General features: G+C 37.7%; 1 protein-coding gene across 5 annotated transcripts in view; it reads left to right on the top strand.

Moving 5' to 3' along the window:
- DNAJC13 (DnaJ heat shock protein family (Hsp40) member C13) overlaps nucleotides 1-23,884 on the top strand; it is a 55,851-nt gene that overhangs the window by 12,797 nt on the left and 19,170 nt on the right. For 4 of the 5 annotated variants that reach the window (XR_010434457.1, XR_010434456.1, XM_064671462.1 and 1 more), the window contains 32 exons: nucleotides 31-72; nucleotides 1,156-1,356; nucleotides 2,424-2,630; nucleotides 2,715-2,810; nucleotides 2,956-3,047; nucleotides 3,852-4,018; nucleotides 4,118-4,197; nucleotides 4,278-4,447; nucleotides 5,277-5,376; nucleotides 5,608-5,715; nucleotides 6,254-6,409; nucleotides 7,152-7,208; nucleotides 8,484-8,605; nucleotides 9,771-9,846; nucleotides 10,911-11,006; nucleotides 11,154-11,297; nucleotides 12,481-12,495; nucleotides 13,008-13,090; nucleotides 14,297-14,450; nucleotides 16,245-16,348; nucleotides 16,425-16,584; nucleotides 17,523-17,585; nucleotides 17,924-18,025; nucleotides 18,173-18,277; nucleotides 18,681-18,883; nucleotides 19,339-19,423; nucleotides 19,898-20,052; nucleotides 20,970-21,015; nucleotides 21,195-21,349; nucleotides 21,920-22,121; nucleotides 22,771-22,886; nucleotides 23,739-23,817. Coding sequence is in view for 3 of the 5 variants with exons in the window: in XM_064671462.1 (XP_064527532.1) it covers nucleotides 31-72; nucleotides 1,156-1,356; nucleotides 2,424-2,630; nucleotides 2,715-2,810; nucleotides 2,956-3,047; nucleotides 3,852-4,018; nucleotides 4,118-4,197; nucleotides 4,278-4,447; nucleotides 5,277-5,376; nucleotides 5,608-5,715; nucleotides 6,254-6,409; nucleotides 7,152-7,208; nucleotides 8,484-8,605; nucleotides 9,771-9,846; nucleotides 10,911-11,006; nucleotides 11,154-11,297; nucleotides 12,481-12,495; nucleotides 13,008-13,090; nucleotides 14,297-14,450; nucleotides 16,245-16,348; nucleotides 16,425-16,584; nucleotides 17,523-17,585; nucleotides 17,924-18,025; nucleotides 18,173-18,277; nucleotides 18,681-18,883; nucleotides 19,339-19,423; nucleotides 19,898-20,052; nucleotides 20,970-21,015; nucleotides 21,195-21,349; nucleotides 21,920-22,121; nucleotides 22,771-22,886; nucleotides 23,739-23,817 (3,741 nt within the window). In the remaining 2 variants the exon portion in view is untranslated. The remainder of the gene's footprint in view (nucleotides 1-30; nucleotides 73-1,155; nucleotides 1,357-2,423; nucleotides 2,631-2,714; nucleotides 2,811-2,955; nucleotides 3,048-3,851; nucleotides 4,019-4,117; nucleotides 4,198-4,277; nucleotides 4,448-5,276; nucleotides 5,377-5,607; nucleotides 5,716-6,253; nucleotides 6,410-7,151; nucleotides 7,209-8,483; nucleotides 8,606-9,770; nucleotides 9,847-10,910; nucleotides 11,007-11,153; nucleotides 11,298-12,480; nucleotides 12,496-13,007; nucleotides 13,091-14,296; nucleotides 14,451-16,244; nucleotides 16,349-16,424; nucleotides 16,585-17,522; nucleotides 17,586-17,923; nucleotides 18,026-18,172; nucleotides 18,278-18,680; nucleotides 18,884-19,338; nucleotides 19,424-19,897; nucleotides 20,053-20,969; nucleotides 21,016-21,194; nucleotides 21,350-21,919; nucleotides 22,122-22,770; nucleotides 22,887-23,738; nucleotides 23,818-23,884) is intronic. The other variant, XM_064671470.1, reaches the window with a different exon arrangement.

Genomic DNA, 23,884 nt, shown 5'->3' with positions numbered 1-23,884 from the left:
TTCATTCATGGTTAACTTTTTTAAAAACAGAGATTCAGGACAGACTTCTCGGAAGGAAAAATCACAGGACGGGTAAGTATCTGGCTTGTCTGGATCATGTGCAGTAAAGACTTAAACTTCTACTTTGTTAATGTATATTATGCTTGTGCTATGTGCAGTACCTAAAATAGCTTATGTAAATTTGGATCTGAAGTCTTTGAGAAGAGAAGATTAAGAGTTTGTTCAAAAGCAGAAGGAACCTTTTTAATAGTAGAATATTTGAGCTCTCTTCACTTGGCGTGAGCCTTATGGTGGTGCGTGGACTCTGACTGTTACTGCCAGAATACAGAGGTGTGCCATATGGAGCTCTTACTTGGAGAGAAAGGAGAAGAAAAACATAAGCTTTTATTCATTAGTGAATGTTTAGTACTTATAGCACTTCACTTTCTAACTCTAAATATTTTTCTGCATAACATCCTGAACACTCGATGTAGGAATGTTGTTTCCTTGGTGGATTTCTATAAGTCAGATTACAGGCAGGATTGGTGTTTACTGAATCTTGGTAGTACAGTAATAAACCAGACAGTATACAGAGCTGGACTTTATATTTTTCTTCTGGTCATAGAAGTGCTTAAAGTTGCTTTAAATAACTTAAAATATTGCATAGAAAAATCCTCAGTCATGAACATAGTAACACTGCTGGATTATGGGGGTCTCCTTTGTCTTACTGGAGTTTAGAGCAGACCTCTAACTTTTGCTGTTTTAAGCAAGTCTGTGTTTGTAAGGGAGTGTGACTGCAGGAGATGAAAAATTTGCACTACAGTGATAAGCTTACCTTAATTTGACTAGCTGAATAACAGCATGTGGTGCAAAAGCTATTTCCTTGTCAAATCATAGTGATCATGGTCTGTGAATAGACCACCTTCTGTAATAAGAGAAGCTTATACCCTTCTGGAGTGGCTGTTTTGGGGTTGCTGTTCTTTCTTCACAAAGCATTGTTTAAGCTTGACATCCTTGTCAGTTGACAGCTATCTTCCTTTGATTCATAGCGTTCTTGATATAGATAAGAGCATTAAGGGAAATTATATAATTTTTTGAACTTACTAGATAGGAAAAGAACTGTTACTGTATAGTAAAGAAGTGTGTATAGAGGTCTAAAAGTAGCTCTCTCTGCAGAGGTATAACTGCTATAAACATCACTGGAGTGATACGAGGAAACCTGTGATTCTGGAAGTGACTCCTGGAGGTATTGACCAAATTGATCCTGCAACAAATAAAGTCCTGTGCTCCTATGACTACAGAAACATTGAAGGCTTTGTTGATATTACTGGCTATCAGGGAGGCTTCTGTATCCTCTATGGAGGATTTAGTAGATTGGTGAGTATTAAAACAAAATACTTTGATATGGTTCTTAGGATGTTTATAGCTGCATGTTTAATAATGAAGGTTCAACATAGTTTGAGCGTACAAGTGCATCTTTGGGACCCTGCTGGGTAGCCTCAAGGCTTATGGACAGATTTCAAAAGGCAATTAGTTAAAATATTTGAAAACCATGTGTGAGTTGGGTTTTGTTGGGTTTTTTTGTTTTGTTTGTTTAAGAACTGCAGAGCATAAAATATCTATTTTTTTAGGGTAATGAATATGTATGTAATGTGGACATTGGAGTTTCCTGTCATTTCTCAAAGTTACAGAAGTGACAGGCAGTGTGTCACTAATCTACCTAACCGATGGAGGGATTCTATTCAGAAATAGATTAATCAGTGGTGCTGTTGCCTCTTTGGACTTGTGATCTGATAATCAGAGCTTTATTTGGGAAATACTGCAGTGTAATGCTGGTTTTAAAATCTTTAAAGGGTTTCTGTGTACTGTACTGCAAGCAGCTGAAAAGGATCTTTACATTAGTAGCCATGAATTATTTTCTAAATATAGCTACCTCAGTCACTACTAACAAAATCGGACTGCTCTCTAGATCAGGATTTCCACGTCTTTTGTACTATGGCATGCTTTTCTCATGCATAAAACTAGCAATATATACTTGATCCTCTAGAGCTGCTCTAAGCTTGCCTAGCAAGGGTGGATAGCAGTCCTTGCAAATAGCAGCTGGGGCTACCACTGTGGTTCTCCTGCTCCTCTTGCCAGACTGTCAGGGTCTATTGCCAAGGGTGGACAGGTGGGTCATGCCAACTTTCACTGTAATGGCATGCTAATGTGTAGCAGGGTATCCTTTAGGAATAGCTGCTATAGATTTTTTTCCTTAAAGGCAAATGTAAACTTAATAACGGATCTTCTGTGTAATAAGTACCTCTCTGCACTTAGCAAAGGCAAGCCGAGCTGCTGTGAACATTGTCCACTGTTAGATATATAGTGGAGAATTATTTACAGAACTCTGATTTCTTTAGCTGTGCTGTATTTGTCACTTTTTTTTTTCTTGTCGAAATTTGCAGCACCTGTTTGCATCTGAGCAGAGGGAGGAAATTATCAAGAGTGCAATAGAGCATGCTGGCAACTTCATAGGTATCTCTCTGCGAATAAGGAAAGAATCCCTAGAATTTGAGCAGTACTTGAATCTTCGCTTTGGAAAATACAGCAATGATGAATCTATAACATCTTTAGCAGAGTTTGTTGTTCAAAAAATAACACCTAGACACTTGGTAAGGGCATCAGACTTGAACGTATTCGGTTCCTCTAAGATGCTAAGTATTCTCTTTCCTAACATGCCTCTCTTGTTTTATAAGGAACCTGTGAAAAGGGTGCTAGCTCTTACGGAAGCTTGCTTAGTTGAGCGGGATCCAGCTACCTATAACATTGCGACTTTGAAACCTTTAGGCGAGGTAAGAGGCATCCTTTTGCAATACCACTTCATCAAATAGAAGCACTAAAAGATAAGCATTTGTTAGTATATGTAAGACAGACTTAATTTGTGGACTAGCTAAATAACAGTGCTTCATGAATGTGATCCTTGTCCCTTATTTTCAGGTATTTGCAATAGTATGTGACTGTGAAAACCCACAGCTTTTCACCATTGAATTTATCAAAGGACAAATTCGGAAGTACTCTTCAACAGAAAGGTAACTGGAGCTCCTGTGGGTTATAAATTCAAATGGGAGTTGCCACTGTAGTGCTTCTAGTTTCTCAGCTTCCATGAACTCTGACCCTTGGAGGTGTTAACTCAAAGCCTTCCTATTCTAGCAGTCTGCCACTTACAAATGAAGATTTGTTACAGGAACTAAATCTCTCCCATTTACCTTCCTTCCAACTTTGAGCAAATCTGTCCAGAAGTTTTCTGATAAACATGGAAGGGTATTGGACGGTTAGATACAGCCTGTTTCTCCTAAGCAATATTGTTCGGTGTATGCTGTACTCGGATAAGGAGTACGTCTGAGACAAGGAAAGAAAGCACAGTTCAAGTGATACAGAAATGTGAAGGCTGTGAACCCTTTGAGTTCTCTGTTTGAGACAGTCTTAGTTGATTCTATTTAAAACAACCAACAGCATAGTCCCTGAATGCACTTGCAGTTGTAATACAGTCTAATCCTGCTAAGTGAGGTTTTGCAGAAAGCACAGGGATGAATTGGCTCGCAACATGTGTAACTCATTAACAGATAATCTAGAATTGATCCCATTAGTGAAAGGCTGCAGCTGGCTATACTGGATGTAAGTCAGCTCTCTTCTTACAGTGAATAAAGGAACACTTGAAAGTTAGTGGCTTCTTCCACAGGTGTAGCTGTTGGCACTAGTGTTAGTAAGAGATTCCAAGTATTGCTGCCTTTCATTCTATGTTTGGATATTTTTTCCCATTTTTCTTATAACGTGGTTCTTTGGCATCATTTCTCTGATATAAATTGTATTTGTGTGTCTTTGTCCCAACCCAGAGATTCTCTCCTGGCTAGCTTGTTGGATGGAGTGAGAGCTTCTGGTAATAGAGATGTCTGTGTGAAAATGACCTCCACACACAAAGGCCAGCGTTGGGGATTACTCAGTATGCCTGTAGATGAAGAAGTAGAAAGCCTTCATCTGAGGTTTTTGGCTACTCCTCCAAGTAAGCTAATGCTTCTTATATGGGTTTATAGTGCTCTTTAGAGCATCCAGATATTTAGTCAGGTACTGTGCACTTAACTGTTGTTATGTCTTCTTACAGATGGTAACTTTGCAGATGCTGTGTTCAGATTCAATGCTAACATTTCCTACAGTGGGGTACTACATGCAGTTACACAAGATGTAAGAATAAATCCTCTACTCATCATTTTAAGATGTTTTTAATGCATAAAGAAATAAATGATTGTTATTTTTTTAACCAGGGTCTGTTCTCAGAAAACAAGGAGAAACTCATTAATAATGCCATAACAGCATTGCTCTCCCAAGAGGGAGATATTGCAGCATCTAATGCAGAGCTTGAAAGCCAATTCCAAGCAGTAAGACGGCTAGTGGCTTCAAAAGCAGGCTTCCTTGCCTTTACTCAGCTTCCAAAGTAAGTGATAAGTCTCTTCAAGCTTGGAAGTAGTAGGTGAAAAGTTCTTGAGCTTTTGTTAATAAATTATCTCTAAAACTGAGAAATGGAGTTAGGACTCACTTCTGAAAAAGACTGGAAGACTGTACACAATTGCATTCAGTAGTGCAAGTCTGTCACCAAGCTTTAATGCAAATTGAGAATCCCAAGAAATCATTAGCAAGTAAAGCTGATTCTTCCTTTGATGAATACTGTCTTGAGTCAAATATGGTTTAATGTTTTTCCAAGTGGTAAAACTTCTAAAATGTACCTTCATCTGTCCTTGAAATAGGCAGTTCTTAGTTCTTGAAGTATGTTGACGTTATTGCTATCCTCAGTTCAACACAAGCTAAGACAGTGTTAGGAAGCTGTTTGCTTCTGCAGTAAGTACAGGCTGCTTGGAGCTTGTGTCTTAATTAAATAGCATAAGAAAGCAGAAAAACTGTCTGTTCTGAAAATGAAAAATTCTTGGAAATATTTCTGACTAGGGACTATGGAATAACTGAATTATGTGAAGAGTACAAAAGCACTTAGTGTGAGACCTTTATTAAGTTCTGTTTCTCTGTAAATAGTATCCTGTAACTACAGAAATATGTCTCTGTTTTGGTGAATGTGCTTGGCATATTGTTAATACTGTAGTAACTACTAAAGTTTTCCTACCAAGGAATCTCAAATTTATGAAAATACAAAGGTACTGACTTGCTAAATGCAATGGGAATAGGCCCCTTTTGGTCACCGACTACACATTTTATCTAAAATTAAGATTACTATTTCCTTTCTAATCTTGGTGGTTTTTCTTTTCTCTCAAAAGATTTCGAGAACGATTAGGAGTGAAGGTTGTGAAAGCCCTCAAAAGGAACAATGATGGTGTAACCCACGCTGCTATTGACATGCTTTGTGCTCTTATGTGTGTAAGTATTAAATTTCAGATTCTTTCACTTCAGGCTACTGAAAGATGTAGAAATAGGGACTGCCCTTCAACCTGCAGTGTGTTCAGACACGAAATAACTTGTTGTACAGTGATTTCCTGCTGAACTTGAAGTAGGATGTGCTTTTTATGTTCAGAGGGTGGCTTTTGGATTACAGCTGTTAAAAACTGAGGGTTGAAATGTGACTGCATATAAATGATTTTTTTTTTATAGCCCATGCATGATGACTATGACTTGAGGCAGGAGCAGTTGAACAAAGCTTCCCTTCTTTCTTCAAAGAAGTTCCTAGAAAATCTACTAGAGAAATTCAATTCCCATGTGGTAAGTCAAATATTGAAAACAGGTATCTTCTTTAAGTGCTTTTTTTAATTACTATGAAAATGTTTTTGTCGTACTTGGATGTATCTTTGAATGCATTTGCACCTGCAATTGAAGTTCAGAAAATACAGATGTGTCTGGCTCTGAAGTTTATCTAATTATGTTTGGATCTTGACAGGTTAGAATGTAGCTGTCTGTGCTGCAGAACTTTAATATCCTGCAACAAATGTTTGCATGTTTAGTATGGAAGCTGGTTGTTTCTTTTAACTAAAAGGATTGTGTAAGCTCGGATTTGTGGGATTCAACTAGAAAAAGTAGTTTGTAGCACACCATTATACGAGTCATGAGTGGCTGATATGCTTTAGCCAATACTTTACCCAGGGTATTGCCATACTCAGAGTAATGGCATATTCTAAACTTGTAGTTTTTGTTTGCAGCCTATTTCATAGTACGACAGGGAAGAGCATCTTCAGCGTCATGAATATTCTCAGATGGGGAGAAATGCTGTATCTGTATTACATATCTGTCTTCCTAATTTCAGGATCATGGGACAGGTGCCCTAGTAATTAGTTCACTTCTGGACTTCCTGACATTTGCCCTATGTGCTCCATATAGTGAGACTACTGAGGGGCAGCAGTTTGACATGTTGTTGGAAATGGTGGCATCTAATGGAAGAACACTATTTAAGCTCTTTCAGGTAAGACTTTTTTACTATTATTATAGACTTTAGGTAGTCAGTGAACACGAAGTTTTTCTTGTTCTCCTGAAAGACGGATTTGTTTACTGTTCAGCTGATTAATGTCCCTAAACATTTTCTACCTTGGCAAATTTCTTAATGATGTATTGCTGCCTTCAGATATCAGATTATTTTATAGTAAATGATATGCCAAATCATTGTAGAATAGACTGTCTAAGACTGGTTTCTAAAAACTTTAAAATACCAGTTAAACATTAAGCTAATTCAGCAGATACACAGATCTTCCTCTCTTTGGAGTATCTTCTGCCATTTTGTTTTTCTCTCAGTAAATGAGTTAAGAGTTAAAAAACAAGAGTAACATCTGCTTCAGTAGTAAACCTGTAAGAATTCTAGGATTATTAGCTAAAATGTCATGCCTTTTTGCTGTAAAAGCAGTATGCTCTTCTGCTTTTTGGTTAGTGTCAGCTTGTGTCAGACAGTTTCCTCAGTGTTATTGCAGCTTCTGTGATATATACTACTGTTCAGTTCTGCAAAATCTGTCTGGGAGTTGCATGAGAGATTCTTGTTTAAAGGTTTGGGGTAGGAGCTCTTCTTGAGGCAGGCTTTTACAAAACTGAAAAACTAACTTATCCAGAATTGGAGGTAGACCAGCCATGTAGATGAGTGAAGGAAACTGAATCATGGATGATCTAATCTTCCGTTTTTGCGCTTGAATAATTATTTTGTCAACATTCTGTTTTAGCACCCTTCCATGGCAATTGTGAAAGGAGCAGGTTTGGTAATGAAGGCAATAATAGAGGTGAGATTTTATCAATGTTAGCTGGGATAGCATGCTAAATATGTATTGTCTATTTTGGAAGCGCAATTGCTTACCAGTAAAAGTTGGTTATATTAGCTTCTCAAGATAGGGAGTGGGGAGGGGGAAGTGGGAAAGCAAGGAACAGAACACCTGTTTAATTGTGAGTGGTTTAATATAGCAACTTGCTTTATCTTATGTTTGGGGTTTGGAAAGCATGTGAGTTGGGACATAAGGTGTAGTGCCTTGCATGTTTTCATACTGCAGTCGAGGTTTGGCTGTTAATGTTGTATTAGCTCACATACCTCAGAGCCACCAGACTTGTCCTGCATGTTAGAGGGTGCCTCCAGGAGGAGAGGCCATATTTTCTGGGATGCATTGCCAGATGGAATGGGACTGGGATTAGCAGGCAGTAGTGTCCCAGAGCAGACTAGTGGTGTCAGCCTCTGTTCTTGCTTTGGCTTTGTTAATTTCCATACCACATAATGTATGGACCCAGTCCATACTTCTGAAGGGCTGCTCGTGATTGTTGCAGGGTGACCTTGCTAACTGACTCTTGACACTTCCTGTGTTGAAATTCAGGGCTTAAGTTAGTGCCTCATTGTATCACAATGGCTTGTGCATCTGAAATCCATCTAATACTTTCTTGGAATGGAAGTGAATGAACACTTGACATAGAGGTATTATAAATCTGCAAGTTTCCATTGATATGCCTGACAATGATAGCTGAAAGTTGCTATGCTGTTTATTGAAAGTCCTATCACTTGAATTATAGTGGGACTTAGACAAATAAAAATGCAGCAAAAGGTTTTTCATATTCATTGCAACTAATGTATCTTGACTGAGTGACAGTCTTATCAATGTGGCTGTCTAAACTGAACAGCACCCATTAATCTTAAATGGTTACTGTTGACAAGAGTCAAGCAACAAGCAATTATATGTGGCTCTTACTTTCTGTTTAACCCTAATTTACTATTGCAGTGTGGAAATGTTACTTGTACTACCAACCTCCTGATCTGTGATGGGAAACATGCATCTTACCCTTTTCAGTGACTGTCCTCATAGATGTATCTATCAATTATCTGGTCCATGGCTTTACTACAGCTTTGAGCAGTTGCTATGGAGAACTTCCACTTAAAAAAATCATACTCTAGCTTCTGGTTTTTTAATATTAGTTGGTATAATTGATGGTCAAGAAGGCCTTGGAACTGTAGACTAGGATAAAAGCAGCTTAACAAAGGTTCTTTCTTTAGTAATCATCTTGCCCTGTTTCCAAAGGAAGGAGACAAAGAGATTGCTACCAAAATGCAAGATCTTGCCCTCAGTGAAGGTGCCTTACCTCGTCACTTGCACACTGCTATGTTTACAATAAGCACAGATCAGAGGATGCTTACAAATAGGTATGTCTGTCTCACTTGATATATTATGTTTAAAAAAAACTAAATAATGGCCTAGCTAACATTAGAAGCACTGGGAGGCGAGGGAAGAAAACTTGCAGGTTTTTAGGAGAGTATTTTCCTCAGGATCTGGTTATGTTTAGAGCAAGCTTCAGCTGAGACTGCAGCTACTTAATAAACCCTTGATTATATTTTGGCCAAAGTGGACTTGGGTTGATTACTCGTTAAAGGTTCAAGTTTTGATTTATTTTTTACTTTTTTTAAATGAAGAGATTCAGGGAAAGAAAAGACAAGTAGAATGTTTGGAACTTCTAAAAAGTTTCAGCTATATAAAAGCTGGTGTGCACACCTCAGACATCTTGCATGCAGGTAGGGTTACCCATCCTATCTGGGAGAGAAGTCTCCTCAGGGAAATCATTCCCTGAACAAAACAGTCAGTAGAACTTGTGAGCATGAGCTCTGAGAGTATGCTGGGGAGGATGAGTGATGATTTAATTGTTTCCACCCAAATACAAGATTATTGAAGCTTTAGCAGTGCATTCCTGACATGCTTAGAGTTGCTAGGGAATGTAGGGACAAGTGGAACTTAATGCCACTGTATGTCAGGCAAGAAAGAGTGTGAAACCATCTGTCTTACTAGTCCTGTTTGGTGCAACTGCTTACGGTTTGCTCATAAGCAATGCTTTGGTTCAGTGCAGTAGAACCCTAGTGACAAATGTTGGCAGAAAGTGCCATTTGGCATAGAAGGCAGGCTCCCAGAAAGGCTCTTCTAGCCAATAACTGGTATTTAGAACTTTAGGTAGAGCAGGTAGCAGTTTCTGATGGTTTCTAGGCTCTTAACTTTAGCTATAACTTAAGGTTGGCTGGATAAATTTACACTTGATTATTAGATGTTTCTGCTCTATTGCTCAAGTGTTCTTTGAGGTCTAGATCAGAAAGCATGTGCTGCTACTGTTCCACTAACTTCACTGAAACTTCTAAAGGCCACACTTTAAAAGCATGCCAAGCATATACTTGAACAATATAATGCTTTGTGCTCTTACTCACTCAAGAGCACGAAGCTCTTCCTCATCTTCATTTCATCAGCATGGTAAGGGTGACAGTTTAGTGGTTTAAAAATCTGTTAAAATACTAACTTGCAGCTTGTTAATTTCAATGGCTTTTTCAGGCAGTTAAGTAGACATTTGGTTGGCCTCTGGACAGCTGAGAACAAAACTGCTATGAACTTGTTGAAACGTATTTTGGTGAGTAAAAATGGGATATGGAGTAACGAAAGAATAAAATCTGAGAGCCAGTGGTATCAAAAAACTTAGGGCAGTCTATATAGTAAACAGATCCCCTTTCCCCTTCAAGGGGGTAGTCTTACTGAGGAGACCAGCAGTCTGGCATCTGATACGTAAAGGATATTGATGTCTAGTTCAAAGCATATCGGACTCTAAAAGTCTTCTGTTACTTTCTTGCTGCTTTTTAAAATAGTGTATGACACAAAACTTAAAAATAAGGTGTCTGACTTCTTTTTCTTTATTAAAAGTACAAAAATATGGGAGACATTTTAAACATATCTCTAATGCATATAGTGTTAATAATAAATTAAGGCAAGAGTTCTGTTTATGCTTTCGTGCCTGTCCAACTTTGTTTGCTTGTAACATGGATAAATTTGTTTTCTGGTAGTTATGTTCTTAAACCTTTACAGCCTCCTAAAAGGTTCTTGCTAAAGTTACTTCAGTAAGTACTTAAGTTACTTCTGCCTCTTACTACTCTTCGTCTTAGGGTAGAAGTGGGTTCCAGGGAGAACATAAAGTATGCAAAGTGAAGTTAGTTCAAAGAATAGTGTTGTAATCTGGGAAATTACTAACTTTTAGTTTCAAAATAGCAGTTCCTTCATTTTTGGCAGTGCAAACTGTCCTCATCTTGGTTACTCTCTTAGGGAAAGGTTAGTCAAATAGGGCTGTCTCATCTCTAATGTTACATGTAACATTTAGTCCATATTAGAGGATATGGATGGATTCTAGTGTTATTCATTCCCCTCAGTATTGCTGTGGGATCAATTCTTCTTCCTGCATTCTTTAGCTGCATTTAATGCTGCTTTAAGAAACAGGATGTAGGCCTCTGTTGAATGATTCTGTTGAGGATGGTGGCATTTTACTAATAAGAGCAAAAAAATGCTGTAGATTTACATACTTGCTTCAGAGTAGTATATAAATTCTGTTATGAAATCTTTAATTTAAAGAAATAATCTTGTTGCCTAATGTGATGATTGCTGTTCATTAGCCACATGTGTGTTTACACTGTTTTTAAATGTTTTTAGCCACCAGGTTTGCTGGCGTACCTTGACAGCGCTGATCCTGTTCCTGAAAAAGATGCTGATAGGATGCATGTTAGAGATAACTTAAAAATTGCAACTGTAAGTAAATGTAGTTGTCTTACCTATGCCATATGTAGATGTACAGTCTTAGTGACTCTAATACAGACACTTTGACTATTGCATTGACCTGCATCAAAGATGTTGATAAATCCACAACTGTAAGTAATTAATTGTTTTATTCTGCAGGATCAGTACGGCAAGTTTAATAAAGTGCCGGAGTGGCAGAGACTGGCTGGAAAAGCTGCAAAGGAAGTTGAAAAATTTGCCAAAGAGAAAGTGGATCTAGTCTTGATGCACTGGAGAGATCGAATGGGCATAGCTCAGAAAGAGGTAAAAGTATTTGAAACTATTTGTTACAGTAACTTGATTGAGTGTGGAGAGTATCACACACTCAGCTGGTGAACAAAACTCTCTACCTCTTATTACTCTTCATCTTAGGTTAGAAATGGGTTCCAAGGAGAACATAAAGCATGCAAATTTATTCCTTCAGGATATGTATTAAGCTTTAGCTAACCTTATCAAACTAAAATGCAGCCCATGTGCATTTCTTCTAAGTTAACTCAGAAGAGGAAATTCCTTGAAATGTGGCAAAATTATACATTTAAAAGAAACTCTGAATATTCTTTACATTCAAAATTATGTACTTTGTTACTGATATTTTAATTACGGAACCTGCTTAAAGAATCATAAACTCATAGAATGGCCTGGCTTGGAAGAGACCTTAAGAATCGTCTAGTTCCAACTGTTCTCCTGTGGACAGGGACACCAGGTTAGGATTCCCTTGACTATAGGTATCACAGTGCTTAAATGACAACACAAGACTGTACATAAAGTCACAGTTAAGACAGAAGTGATAAGTAACTGTTTTGATCTGATATTATAAGAGGAGAGCTTATAACTGCTTGAGTTCTTACTGTTGGTCTTCTTTTTCCTTGACTTTTATTGCTGTGTTCTATATGACAAACTCTTTGAATTATGAGGTATTTCCCTTAACTTTCTTTATTATCTTGATTAAGCTTGTTTTTATGCATTCTGGAAATGAAATAATCTATTGTATATGCAAGGAAGGAGGAAAAGCACAATGCCTGTCTTTTGTATATAATCTGATGTAACAATAAGCTTTAATTTAGGGAAACCTTAACTTGGTAAAATCTAGCTGAAGTTTGATGCAGACTGTGGTGCACAATTTTGACAGGTAATATTTATGGAATAATACTGAACTAGGAGAAACAGAGAAATGTGAAAAACAGTGGTGAAAGATCAAATTGCGCTTTGAACATCTTGTCTAGATGTTCAAAGGTTTAAAATGCAATTGGTATGTGCATCTCTGACTGAGTTTAAACAGTCATTTTTCTATGTGTAGTTCTGAGTTGTATCATTTCACAGTAGATGTGTGCAAGTGTAGCTTGGAAAAGGTAGCAGCAAGTTTGATGTTACCAGTTTAAATTACTTTAGTGGCTGTGGCTTGTTAAATGTACTTTTTCTTTTTCTTCCAACTTTTCATCACAATCAGGACAGAAACAATATGGTGAGTCTGTATGTCTCTGCCACTTGTGTGGATTCTGTTGCTTGGACCTTCTACTTGCATGTGGTACCTCATGTAGAGTATAACATTGATTTCATGCTTCATTAAAATAGGGAACCTTTCAGTGACCAAGTCAGGTTTGCATTTTATTTCTGTGACTTGCTCTAGTTACTTCCTTTCAAGGGCAAAACATTCTTCTTGTGAGTTTTCCTCTCAATCAGCTTTGGAGCTGATGAATGCTTATGGTGATGAGAACTAAGCTTTTCTCAGGGATAACTTGCTTCTAAACAAATGATTTGTTAAACAGCTGAAAGTTTCTCTGGCATGATTTAACCTGTTGTAAATAACACTTGTGAAAGTCTGTTGCTACTAGTTACTAGAAAAGGAGACATTATTAATGAGGGTTAACTTAGTGTGGCTTTTCAAGGAGTGTAAAAAACCCAGCTTTCTATTTTAAAAGAGGAAAATGTGGAGTATGTGCTTCTACTAACTTGTTAAATTTGGTTCTTTTGCAGAACATGATTCAAAAGCCAGTGATATTAAGGAAACGACGCCAGAGAATAAAAATAGAGGCAAACTGGGATCTCTTCTATTACAGGTGAAAATACTAAAGTTAATATGATGGTCTCAGGTACAAGTTATTAGGTGGCTGGATATTTTTGTTAGTATCTTCTGAGTTGCTGTGACTTTCCCAATATCTGCCTTCCTTGAAGCAGTGCAAGTGTTTTGTAACAGCTACTTATTAAAAAAAAAAAATCCTAAGCTATGCTTAAGGATTTAGCTTCTGTTTAGGAAAGAGAGGAATTTAGAAAGCTTTTCAAATGTTATCAAACTACATGATTTTTTCCCTTGAGCCAAAAGGTAGAGTAAATAACAAACTGCAGGTGTGGATCTGAATGATGTTGAAAGCCAAGCAAAATAGCACTGGAAAGCATTGTAGTTTGTTGGTGCTTCAACCTGTAAGCTACTCAAGATGTTTTAACTTGAATTGGAACAAAGATGAGTTTAAGGCAGGGAAAGAGAAAGCAGCACATGGATACTGAATTTCAAATAGTGCCACAGGTCCTAAATGCAGCTTGCTTACCTGTGAGCTCTTACAGCTGTCAGAGTTTACAAGGGAGGGGCTTCCATCTGAAAAGATATATCACTTTGGCTAGGGATGTTGTGTTTTTTAAGTGTGCTAATAAATCTTGACTGTTCAACAAACTATGAAAGCAAGCTTGGGGAAATTCCATAAACTTAACTACTCCATTCAGTGAATGATGTTTTTAAATGTCAAATATAGTGTTGCATGAAAGAACTTGGGTATTAAGTTCTCCTAAACCTTGGGTATTAAAGTGCTCTTCTCAGTCAGTCTCTGGATCCAAAAGCTGTTCTGTAACTGCTAATGAAGAATGTCTACTGATTGTCTTGTGACACTTGAGGCATCAAATTCTATTTGCTTATATGAACTACTTGGTTTTTGTTGGTTTAAAATGCAATTGGTATGTGCATCTCTGCTGCCCTGTTCACTTGTAGCCCTTACTGACAGATATGGTCGATAGCTGACATATCTCCTGGTCAGCAACCATATGCAGATAACAAACTGAGCCCAAAGAGATGACACAGGTGTGCTTCAGTCTAGGCTGGCCTATGTGACTATGAAAACATGCTACAAGTGAGCGACCATAATTACTGTAACAAACCTGAGACCACTGCTCTGTGCCTTGTAATTGCTAGTGATCTTTCCTGCCTTGCTGGCTGAGTCTTTTCTGCCTTTCAGATGATGTTTTTAGGGGTTTAAACTATGTAACTTCTTTTTTAGATTTCTTCAGGATCATGCTAGATCAAACTTGATTTGGAACTTCAAAACACGGGAAGAACTGAGAGATACTCTTGAATCTGAGATGAGAGCATTTAATATTGACAGAGAACTTGGTAGTGCTAATGTTATCTCATGGAACCATCAGGAGTTTGAGGTATATGATCTACTGTAGGACAAACTGCATATCTAAAATATGTCTACTTAAAATGTCACTTCTCTGTCTAATTACATGAGTGAATCTTGTATTGATGATCCCTGACTGCAAGCTAGGATTCTTTTGGGGTTATGGAATAAACTGCTAAGTCTTGAGTCTGTGAACAGGTACTGTTGTCCAGTACACTCTGCAAAACTGAAACCTCTTCAGACTGACAAGTGATACTGTAGAGATGAAACATTGATCAGAACCCTCAGTGTAGTCCTGCATTAAGAGAAGAGTTGGTGTTACATTGTTGTCCAGATAAGTCATACTTGGTTTTGAATGTGCTCCATCAGACTTGTTTTGGGTAGTTTCAGAAATCACTTCTTCCTGATGGCAAGTTTCTTGTCTATATTTCCTTCATGTCTCAGTGAACTCAAGTCTGTTAAATACTGTGTTGCCAAATCATGAATAGGTTATGGGACTAAAACCATGCTGCACTGTAAATTATAGATTAAGGGTACTCTGCTCACATTCTAGGAACAGCAGTATCTGAAGTCAAAATAGAAAATAGTTCTATCACACAACTACAGGTTCCTTCTTACCTTGATGCAGTAAATAGCAAAGTACGGGTTTGGATTGGTATTTCATGCACTGGCTTTTATCTTTTAAAGTTTCCATCAGGTATAGGTCAGGCACAGGGCTTCTGGGTGTCACAGTGTTTGCTATCCCAAATCTTTAGCAGTGTTAACTGGGGCAGAATTGAAAGTACAGATTTAAAACTTAGTAATACAGACTTCCCACCTGCACTCTGCACTCCTGTGTGGCTTATGCTACTGGAATGTATCACTAGCATTCTTGCAGCTAGAGCCCAGGACACTTTGGTGTTGGATTTAAGGGGCTTCTGTAACATGATCTTTGAACAGCTGCTGTCTCAGAGATTTGCTTTTAAATGTTTTAAATGAATACTTTATTGGGCTATGCTGTAAGTATTTGAACTGCATAGTGGTGAAAAGGGGTTCCCTATCAACTGTGGAACCTGTCACTTTGCCAAGGGGGGATGGTGGCTTGAGACTGCTCTGAAAGTGTACTAGTTAGCAGGATATCTTTATATCACATGCTGTGGTCAAATCTGTAGATAACTTTGTGGGCTCATGACAGTAGCCTGCAAACTATAGATAAGAAAAACTGCTGTAGAGAGTGGCTTTCGTTAGAGGTACCTCTAATTGAAGTGCTTACCAAATGCTTTAAACCACTGAGCATTGAGGCATATGATTAAATTTAATGTAGTTGCTCTGAAGTTAGTGATGGCTCTGATTGTGCAATTTTACTTCAGCTTCTTGATGTGTGTTCTGATGCCTCTAGGCTTTTATTAGCCAGCACAATAGCAAGTATAACTAATAATTAGGTCATGCTTGTGTTTCATACTTGTAGTAACATGGAGTGAAATACCTTGCAATGGAATAACTACTTATTAAAACTTGAGTCACTGAAATGTATCGTGTATTATCCAAGTTCAGTTAATAAAGCCAGCTGATACTAGAAGCAAGTTACTTAGAGGCTGGAAACTGGGATTTCAGTAAGATGAGAAACTTCATTTGTTCTGGGGAGCAGCATATTTGATAGGTGGCTTATATGTCATAGGTGTGTGTTTAACAGCAAACTAGCAGATTTCAGTTTTCCTCAGACTTAGGAGGGGTTGCTAACCTTGTTGAGTTTTGGGATGCAATCAAGTACAGTGTTGTTATGCAAGAAAAGCTTAATGAAGGAGAAATAATATGTATTGTTAAGTAATGTGTTCTGTGTTTACAGGTAAAATATGAGTGCCTTTCTGAGGAAATAAAAATAGGGGATTATTATTTAAGATTACTACTGGAAGAAGATGAAACTGAAGAGAGTGGAGCAATCAAAAAATCGTGAGACATTATTAAAATCTTATTTCATTTCCAAGGTCTGTTTGTTTTCTTTACTAAAATCTCATCTCTTCTTTAGATACGAATTCTTCAATGAACTCTACCATCGCTTCTTGCTTACCCCGAAAGTGAATATGAAATGCTTATGCCTGCAAGCATTGGCCATTGTCTATGGAAGATGTCATGAAGAAATAGGACCATTTTCTGATACTAAGTACATTGTTGGGATGTTAGAAAGGGTAAGAGTTATTTTAAATTACTGGATACAGTAGTTAACACACAGCTAGTCCAACATATGTTCAGATCCTTCAAGTTACTGTGAAACTCAAGTTTTGGGTTTACAGAATGTGAAACTGAGGCATGAATACTTTTTTCCATCCTGTCACCAGCTGTTCCTAGTATCTCCCCTTGTTTCAGTTGAAGTTTCACTAAAAAACCTGCTGATCGTAGAGGTATTTCTAACTAGTCTCTTTAGGGTCAACAAAAAGCAGATATAACTTTGGCTTGCTTTTGAAAAATGCAGAAGCTTTTTAAGAGGAGAACATTGTTCCATGTCATGTTATTTCAAAGTACGGACTTTGAGTAGCAGCAACAGCCCCAGACCTAATGAAACTGTAGCCTTAGATAGGCACACATGATGGCTTAGATTTTTAGTCTACTTTGCCTCTTAAATGTTTGTTATGTCTGACCACTGATTTGGCTTGCAAAATACATTTCCATGCAGTCTGCAGGAGTTCTTTGCTAGCATCAGTATGGGTTTTGGATATGGCTGTTGCAAGTGAAACTGAACTCTTGCTATTTTGCCTTGAGCCTTGATAACCTCACCAGGGATGTAATATCAAAGACCATTTCTGTCTGCTGGCTGAAAGCATTCTCTTTTTCTTATTTTTGTTTTAACTGGCTCACTGGGAATCCAAACACTTGGATTCCCGTTAGAACGCTTAGGTTTAACAGAATAGTGGGTTTGATCCAGAGCAACAACAGGGTTGGAGGGCAAGAAGGCCTTTGCTCCTCAGTGGCAGAAAGCTACTTTATTAGCTGTGCATGAAACTGGGCACTTTAAAGTCAGCAGTTTCATTCCAGGCATAAAAAAGAAATGTGGCTGTGCAGGTGCAACTGTGTTTGCTTTTCTAGTTTGTTGTATGAAATACTGAATTGTTTTCTTCTGCTGCAACAGTGCACTGACAAGCTTGAGCGGGACAGATTGATACTGTTTCTCAACAAGCTGATCCTCAATAAGGTGAGGTGGACATGTACACTTAACAGTAGTTTATTGGTCTGTCAGCTGTATCAAGTGGTCTGAACTAGTCTTTCGGGGTTAACTTGAACAAAAATTCAAGTATCGAGGAAGCTTTAAAACAATTTTTATACAGCTTTCTGGGATGTGATAGTTGTTATTTACTGGTGAGAAAGCCAAAGGAAATGTGTAGATATTGTGGTAATTGTGCCATTCTGGTCACTTTAGAGAATGATTTGAACTTTTCTCATGTTCACTTCTTACTTGAATAAAACTGTTCAGTACTTATAACAACTCTTATGTAGAAAATGCTTGTGGTAACTCAGTTCATTCATTAACAGAAAAATGTGAAGGACCTTATGGATTCAAATGGAATCAGAATCCTTGTGGATCTGCTTACTCTGGCACATCTTCATACAAGCAGAGCTACAGTCCCTTTGCAGGTACGTGGCCTTTGTTTCTTACTACTCATACGCTACTCTACTAAAAGGACAATTCTTAAAAAAATAATGGTACTTCTCACATTTACTGTAGAAATGTGATATTTACACTGTCAAGCTAATGCTATTCTTTTAAACATCAATTTTTAGAGCAATGTGATTGAGGCAGCACCTGATGTGAAGAGGGAGAGCGAGAAAGAATGGTACTTCGGCAATGCTGACAAGGAAAGGAGTGGGCCTTACAGCTTTCAAGAGGTACCTGTCAGCTTCAAACTCTCAACCTGACAAATTATTTCCATCCTGATGACTGGGTGTGTGTTTCAAACAGTGAGAGGGAGAACCATAAACAATCCTAAAGAAAATTCTCCAAGTAACTCTTTGAGTAAGGATTGAAGCTAGATAAAAGGCTTGATGTTGTGCCAAGAATCACAGCCTGTTTGGTAAGGCTGCCTACACTTCCATGCCTCAGTAATGTTGCAACTAATCCAACAACTTTTACTTCATGATTCCATGACAGAGTTATAAACTCACTGGAATTTCATGCAACCACAGTAACCTGCCATACAGCAGCTGAAAGCTTGCCTTGAGTGTGAGTGTCTAGGAGCAAAGGTACCTCTGAATGCTGAATCAACTGAATTCATCTCTAATCTTGCAATAGATGCAGGAACTATGGAACAATGGAAAGCTGACTTCAAAAACACGGTGCTGGGCTCAAGGTATGGATGGCTGGCGACCATTACAGGTCATCCCTCAGCTGAAGTGGTGCTTGCTTGCCAGTGGCCAGCCTGTGTTGAATGAGACTGACCTTGCCACACTTGTCCTCAACATGCTAATCACCATGTGTGGATATTTTCCCAGCAGGTAAACAGTAATTTTCAGCAGAAGTGGTTAACTTTATCTGGCAGATGTATGAATTCATAAATTTTATTTTTAAGCTTTTCTTAGAAAGTAGTACATTAAGGAACTGTATTAAAGAGCCTTTTATATAGTAGTGATTCTGTAGGCAAATAGAGAGTATGTAAATGAGACAGTATTAATATTGTGAAAGGGACTGCAAAAATGAATACAGAAGCTATGTGTATTTCTAATGCTCAGTGATGTAGTCTTACAGACACGCTCTCTTTTAACCTAAATGCATCTGCTTCGATGCAGGACACTAAACTTACCAAGTCTAACAACAGACTTTGAAGTTAACAATAAAAGACAACGAGTATGGTCTCAACAGCCTGATACTTATTCTTAATAAAATTGTTCATTCTTGAAAGAGAAAAGGCACATGTGTGCTTACTGCTGTACTACTTGATTTTTATTTTTAGGGATCAAGACAATGCTATCATAAGACCTCTGCCTAGAGTGAAAAGGCTGTTGTCAGATAGTACTTGCCTTCCTCATATCACTCAGGTAAGTAACTCTTCAGAAGTGTCCCTAAATGATCTAAAGTTTTACTTATACTACCATCTTTGCTGTGTGAATACTGTAAGTGGGGCAAACACATTAAGTCATGTCCTGCAGATCTCTGAAGAAGCAGCTGATTTCACAGGGTGTTGTTAGAAATTTCATGCCATTTCAGCCAATGTTTCATTAGGAAATATTTCCATCCTTGGAGATACTCAAAAGCCACCTGGACCTGGTCTTTGTCAACAAGCAACAGATGACCATGCTTTTGAGCAGAGGGGTTTGACAAGATGACCTCTAGAGGTCCCTCCCAACTTTAAATATTCTTTGATTCAAACTTCTTATTTTTAGGCTGAAGTATTCTTTAACTGAAATTCCTGCAGTTGGGTTGTCCCAGTACTGAATTAGTTAGAATTTCAGTTTTGGCTAAGTAACTTGCACTAGTTGCAGCTAATGTAAATGCTTGTGTTTTGATTTCAGCTATTACTGACTTTTGATCCTATCCTTGTGGAAAAAGTTGCTGTATTGTTGTTTCATGTGATGCAAGATAACCCTCAGTTACCTCGTTTTTATCTGAGCGGAGTGTTCTTCTTCATAATGATGTACACGGGTTCCAATGTACTTCCTATTGCAAGGTGAGGAAAAAGCATAACCAAAAGTACCTCTTGACCAGTTATGCTCAGAAGGACTGTTCTACATCTCTGTATGCTCAGGGGAGTGTGGCTTGCTAGAACCAACATGAAATTCTTCTAGAAGAATTGCCTCCCCATGATCTAGTCAGTCCCTAGAAAAGTGATTTGCTTATGATTCTTCCAGGGAGGGAATGAGAACAGGTCTGATCATACAGTTCTAGCAGTACAACTGGCCATGGCGTATTGTAGAAGAATAATTCATTGCAAGCACTAAAGAGCAGTGACACAGCCTATCTATATGCAAATGTAGCTTTTGGCAGTAGGCTGCTATTGAAAGTGGTGGGAAATCTAAAAGCCTGTTTCAGTATTGAAGCTTAAGCAGTTAAATCAGTCTGCACATGCAGGTGGCTGTTGCAGTTCATTCCACTACTCTTCCTCTAAATGCAGTAGTTTGTAAAAAGCTGTCGTACAATTCCAGTGAAGTCTCTTGTACAGCAAAATGCATTGGGAAATCATTGCATGCTTCCATGAGATAGGACTGTCAGCAGTCAGTCTAAGATCACCCTTTTTCATTGCTGCAATGATGATCTTAACAGTGCGGGGAGAGGGTTGGAGGGAAAGGTTGTCAGTGTCTCTGTCAGCATCTTTTTTGTTTGTCTGGGGAGAAAACAAGCTTTCAGGAACAAGACTTTCAAACTGAAATGATAAACATAAGGCAACACTTATAACATGGGGGTGCTTAGCTTTGTGGAGTTCCCAAACATTTAATGGACTTTGTACAGAAATTCATACAACTGTTGCTGTTACTCTTTTATCTCGAAGTAAGTGTATGAGATTTGCCAGCTGGACTGTGGTGGTCTGCTTATTATTCAAGGGTACTTTAAGTATCAAACAGAAAATAACTGCTGTTTCTCTTCTAGGTTTTTGAAATACACACATACAAAACAAGCTTTCAAGTCTGAAGAAGTGAGTAGATTGCAAAAGTAACTACCTTTGTTTCCAAATAGTTTTGCAGACCACCTGTAGTTGTTTTAACTGAAATTTAAGAACTATAAGGGAAAAGGGGAAGAGTTTTTTAGATCTCAAGTTAGTTAGCAACACTGAATTTAATTACCTTTGAGATAACCATATGATCTCTTCTGCAGCCAAAAGGTCAAGATATAGTTCAAAGAAGTATACTCGGACATATTCTTCCTGAAGCAATGGTGTGTTATTTAGAAAACTATGAACCAGAAAAATTTTCTGAGATATTCCTTGGAGAATTTGACACTCCAGAAGCAATTTGGAGCAATGAAATGAGGTAACTGTTTTCTGTCAGATGGACAAATAATTCTGAACTACAGCTTATGTTGAAGAGGTCCTGTTTTTCAGAAAAGCTGAAAATACCTGGATTGCATTGTTTCTTTACTTCCTCTGTTTGCCTTCTGCAAGAGCAGTGTCCTACATTGCCCTTTTCTCCAATCAAAGATAACGAGGGTATCTGACAAACATGTTTTACATCTTGATTAAGTTCCTTTTGTGAGTGGAGACTTCACTGTGGGTGTGGAGTGCTTTATACTTACTCATTTATAAGTACTTTTCTATTACCAGCACCTATTTCTGAGATGTACCTCTTATATTCCAATACATTGGAATATTAGGGTCTTCCAGAAAGTAAAGAGATATTGAGGAGGGCAAACTGTAACTTTACATTGTTTTTAATAAACTAATTTTCATGGCATTTCAGTAGCTTTGTAATAGAATAGGACAGAATCCTATTCTGAAATTACTAAGGAAAATCTTTCCAGAAGAAATCATAGAACACACCTGTACAGTGAGTGAGGACTGAGGATTGCTTGGCAGGTGTTAAACTGAACTTTGTAACTTTTAGGCGTCTTATGATAGAGAAGATTGCTGCTCATCTTGCTGACTTCACCCCTCGTCTTCAGAGCAATACTAGAGCACTCTACCAATACTGTCCCATCCCAGTTATCAACTATCCACAACTGGAAAATGAGCTGTTCTGTAATATTTATTACCTCAAGCATCTTTGTGATACACTCAGATTTCCAGACTGGCCAATTAAAGATCCAGTAAGTAAGAAGTGTTTTAGGGTTCATTTAGTTCTTGATCCTTCAGAGTCCTAAAAGTGGGATTTGTAACAAATGTTAAGAAAATCAAATGCTAGGCTTTTTGCAAGTAACTGCTTTATCCTCAATTTTGGTCCACAAGCAAACACATTAAACACTACTTTATCTTGAAGCAGCATAGTATTCTTTCCATATAACAACAGTATAAATATATCGTTCTTGTGGTGGATACTTCAAAGGCAAAATAAAGCATTCAAAAAACCTTCAGATAGTGTTTCAGTGAACCTCAACTGATTGGGGGGCGGGGAGGAAATATCACTTTTGGGTTCTTATTTGCCCATGCTGCAGAAGAAACTGAGCTAACATGGGATCAGTGCATTAACTGAATTGATCTTTTTGGTACAAGTCTGTGGACTAGATCTGTCTAAGGACCTTTATTCATGCAGCTTTGTTGCAGTTTTTATGGTATCAAGATGTGAGCTGCATGTTATTTGATTCTCCACCTTCTAATGTGACTCTTACATAGTCATTTTCATCTTAACATACTTTTATCTTGAATAAAATTTAGGATTTATTGATAAAGTAGCATTTTATTAAAAATTATATACTGGCGTCGGCATAAATGAAACACTACTAAATTTTAATTGTTTAGATTAAACTGCTGAAAGATACACTAGAAGCTTGGAAGAAGGAGGTAGAGAAGAAGCCACCTACCATGTCAATAGATGATGCTTATGAAGTTCTTAACCTACCCAAAGGACAAAGCCAGTAAGTTGTTTTCAGTATTTAAAGTTGTATAACTACTTTTATATAAGCTCTATGGCCTGAACAAACTGAAGTTTCTTATCTAGGTACTTGGAACCCTTAGGGGTACCAGTTTAGTTACATGTAGCACTTTCTTTCACAGCAGAAGATGGCTTTGCTAAAAAGAAGCAAAGCTTGGAAATACAATTCCAGTGTTTGAGAGAATAATTTTAAAAGTGTTTAGATGAACTGAAACTAGGGAAAAAAGTACTTTGAGCTCTGCTGTTTTAAAGGACAAGCATTAGACTCAACTATAGTGAGCAAAAAATATGGCAGAACTTGAATATGTTGAAAGCGGAACTTATTTCTCTAATCATCCTTCTCCCTCTGATGTATTGTCCTTTTTCATGGTGATTATATTCTTAGAATTTTTTACCTCCTGTCTTGCCATTGATTTCTGACTTCAGGCCTTTAGAAGAGAACCAATAACACTTTTTGTATTTATCCTTCAAGAATCATGCACTTACTATAAATCATGAAATACTAACTTTGATCACTTGCAGCTCATTTAGATTCTTCATTTAAAATACTCAGGGACTTTCAGCACCTTCTGGTTAGTATAGTAGGTACAAGAGGTATTTTAAAATACTTTGTTTCAAAAATTTCATTCTATTCTGTGGTCACATGATGACCCCTCGTTCAGTGTAAGCTGGTAAAGCAGGGTTTTCAAATGGAAATAAGAGTTTTGTAATTTTCACTCAACTGCAGTTACTGTTAGTTACTGTTAGTACTGTTGTCAGAATGCAGGCTGGTTTTGCTGTGGTTGGCTTTTTTATATGTTACTCAATGTAATGGATGGAACTTGTTTTCTTGTAGAAATGATGAAAGCAAGATCAGGAAAGCTTATTTCAGGTTGGCTCAAAAATATCACCCAGACAAGAATCCAGAAGGCAGGGTATGTACAGCACAAATTTCTGGTGTTAATAAAATGGGGACAAATTTGACTATTAGGTGTATTAAGA

This window comes from Pseudopipra pipra, chromosome 1, assembly GCF_036250125.1.
Source record: "Pseudopipra pipra isolate bDixPip1 chromosome 1, bDixPip1.hap1, whole genome shotgun sequence".
Lineage (NCBI taxonomy): Eukaryota > Metazoa > Chordata > Aves > Passeriformes > Pipridae > Pseudopipra > Pseudopipra pipra.
Note: the sequence above shows the minus strand (reverse complement) of the source record. Positions and strands in the feature narration are given on the sequence as shown.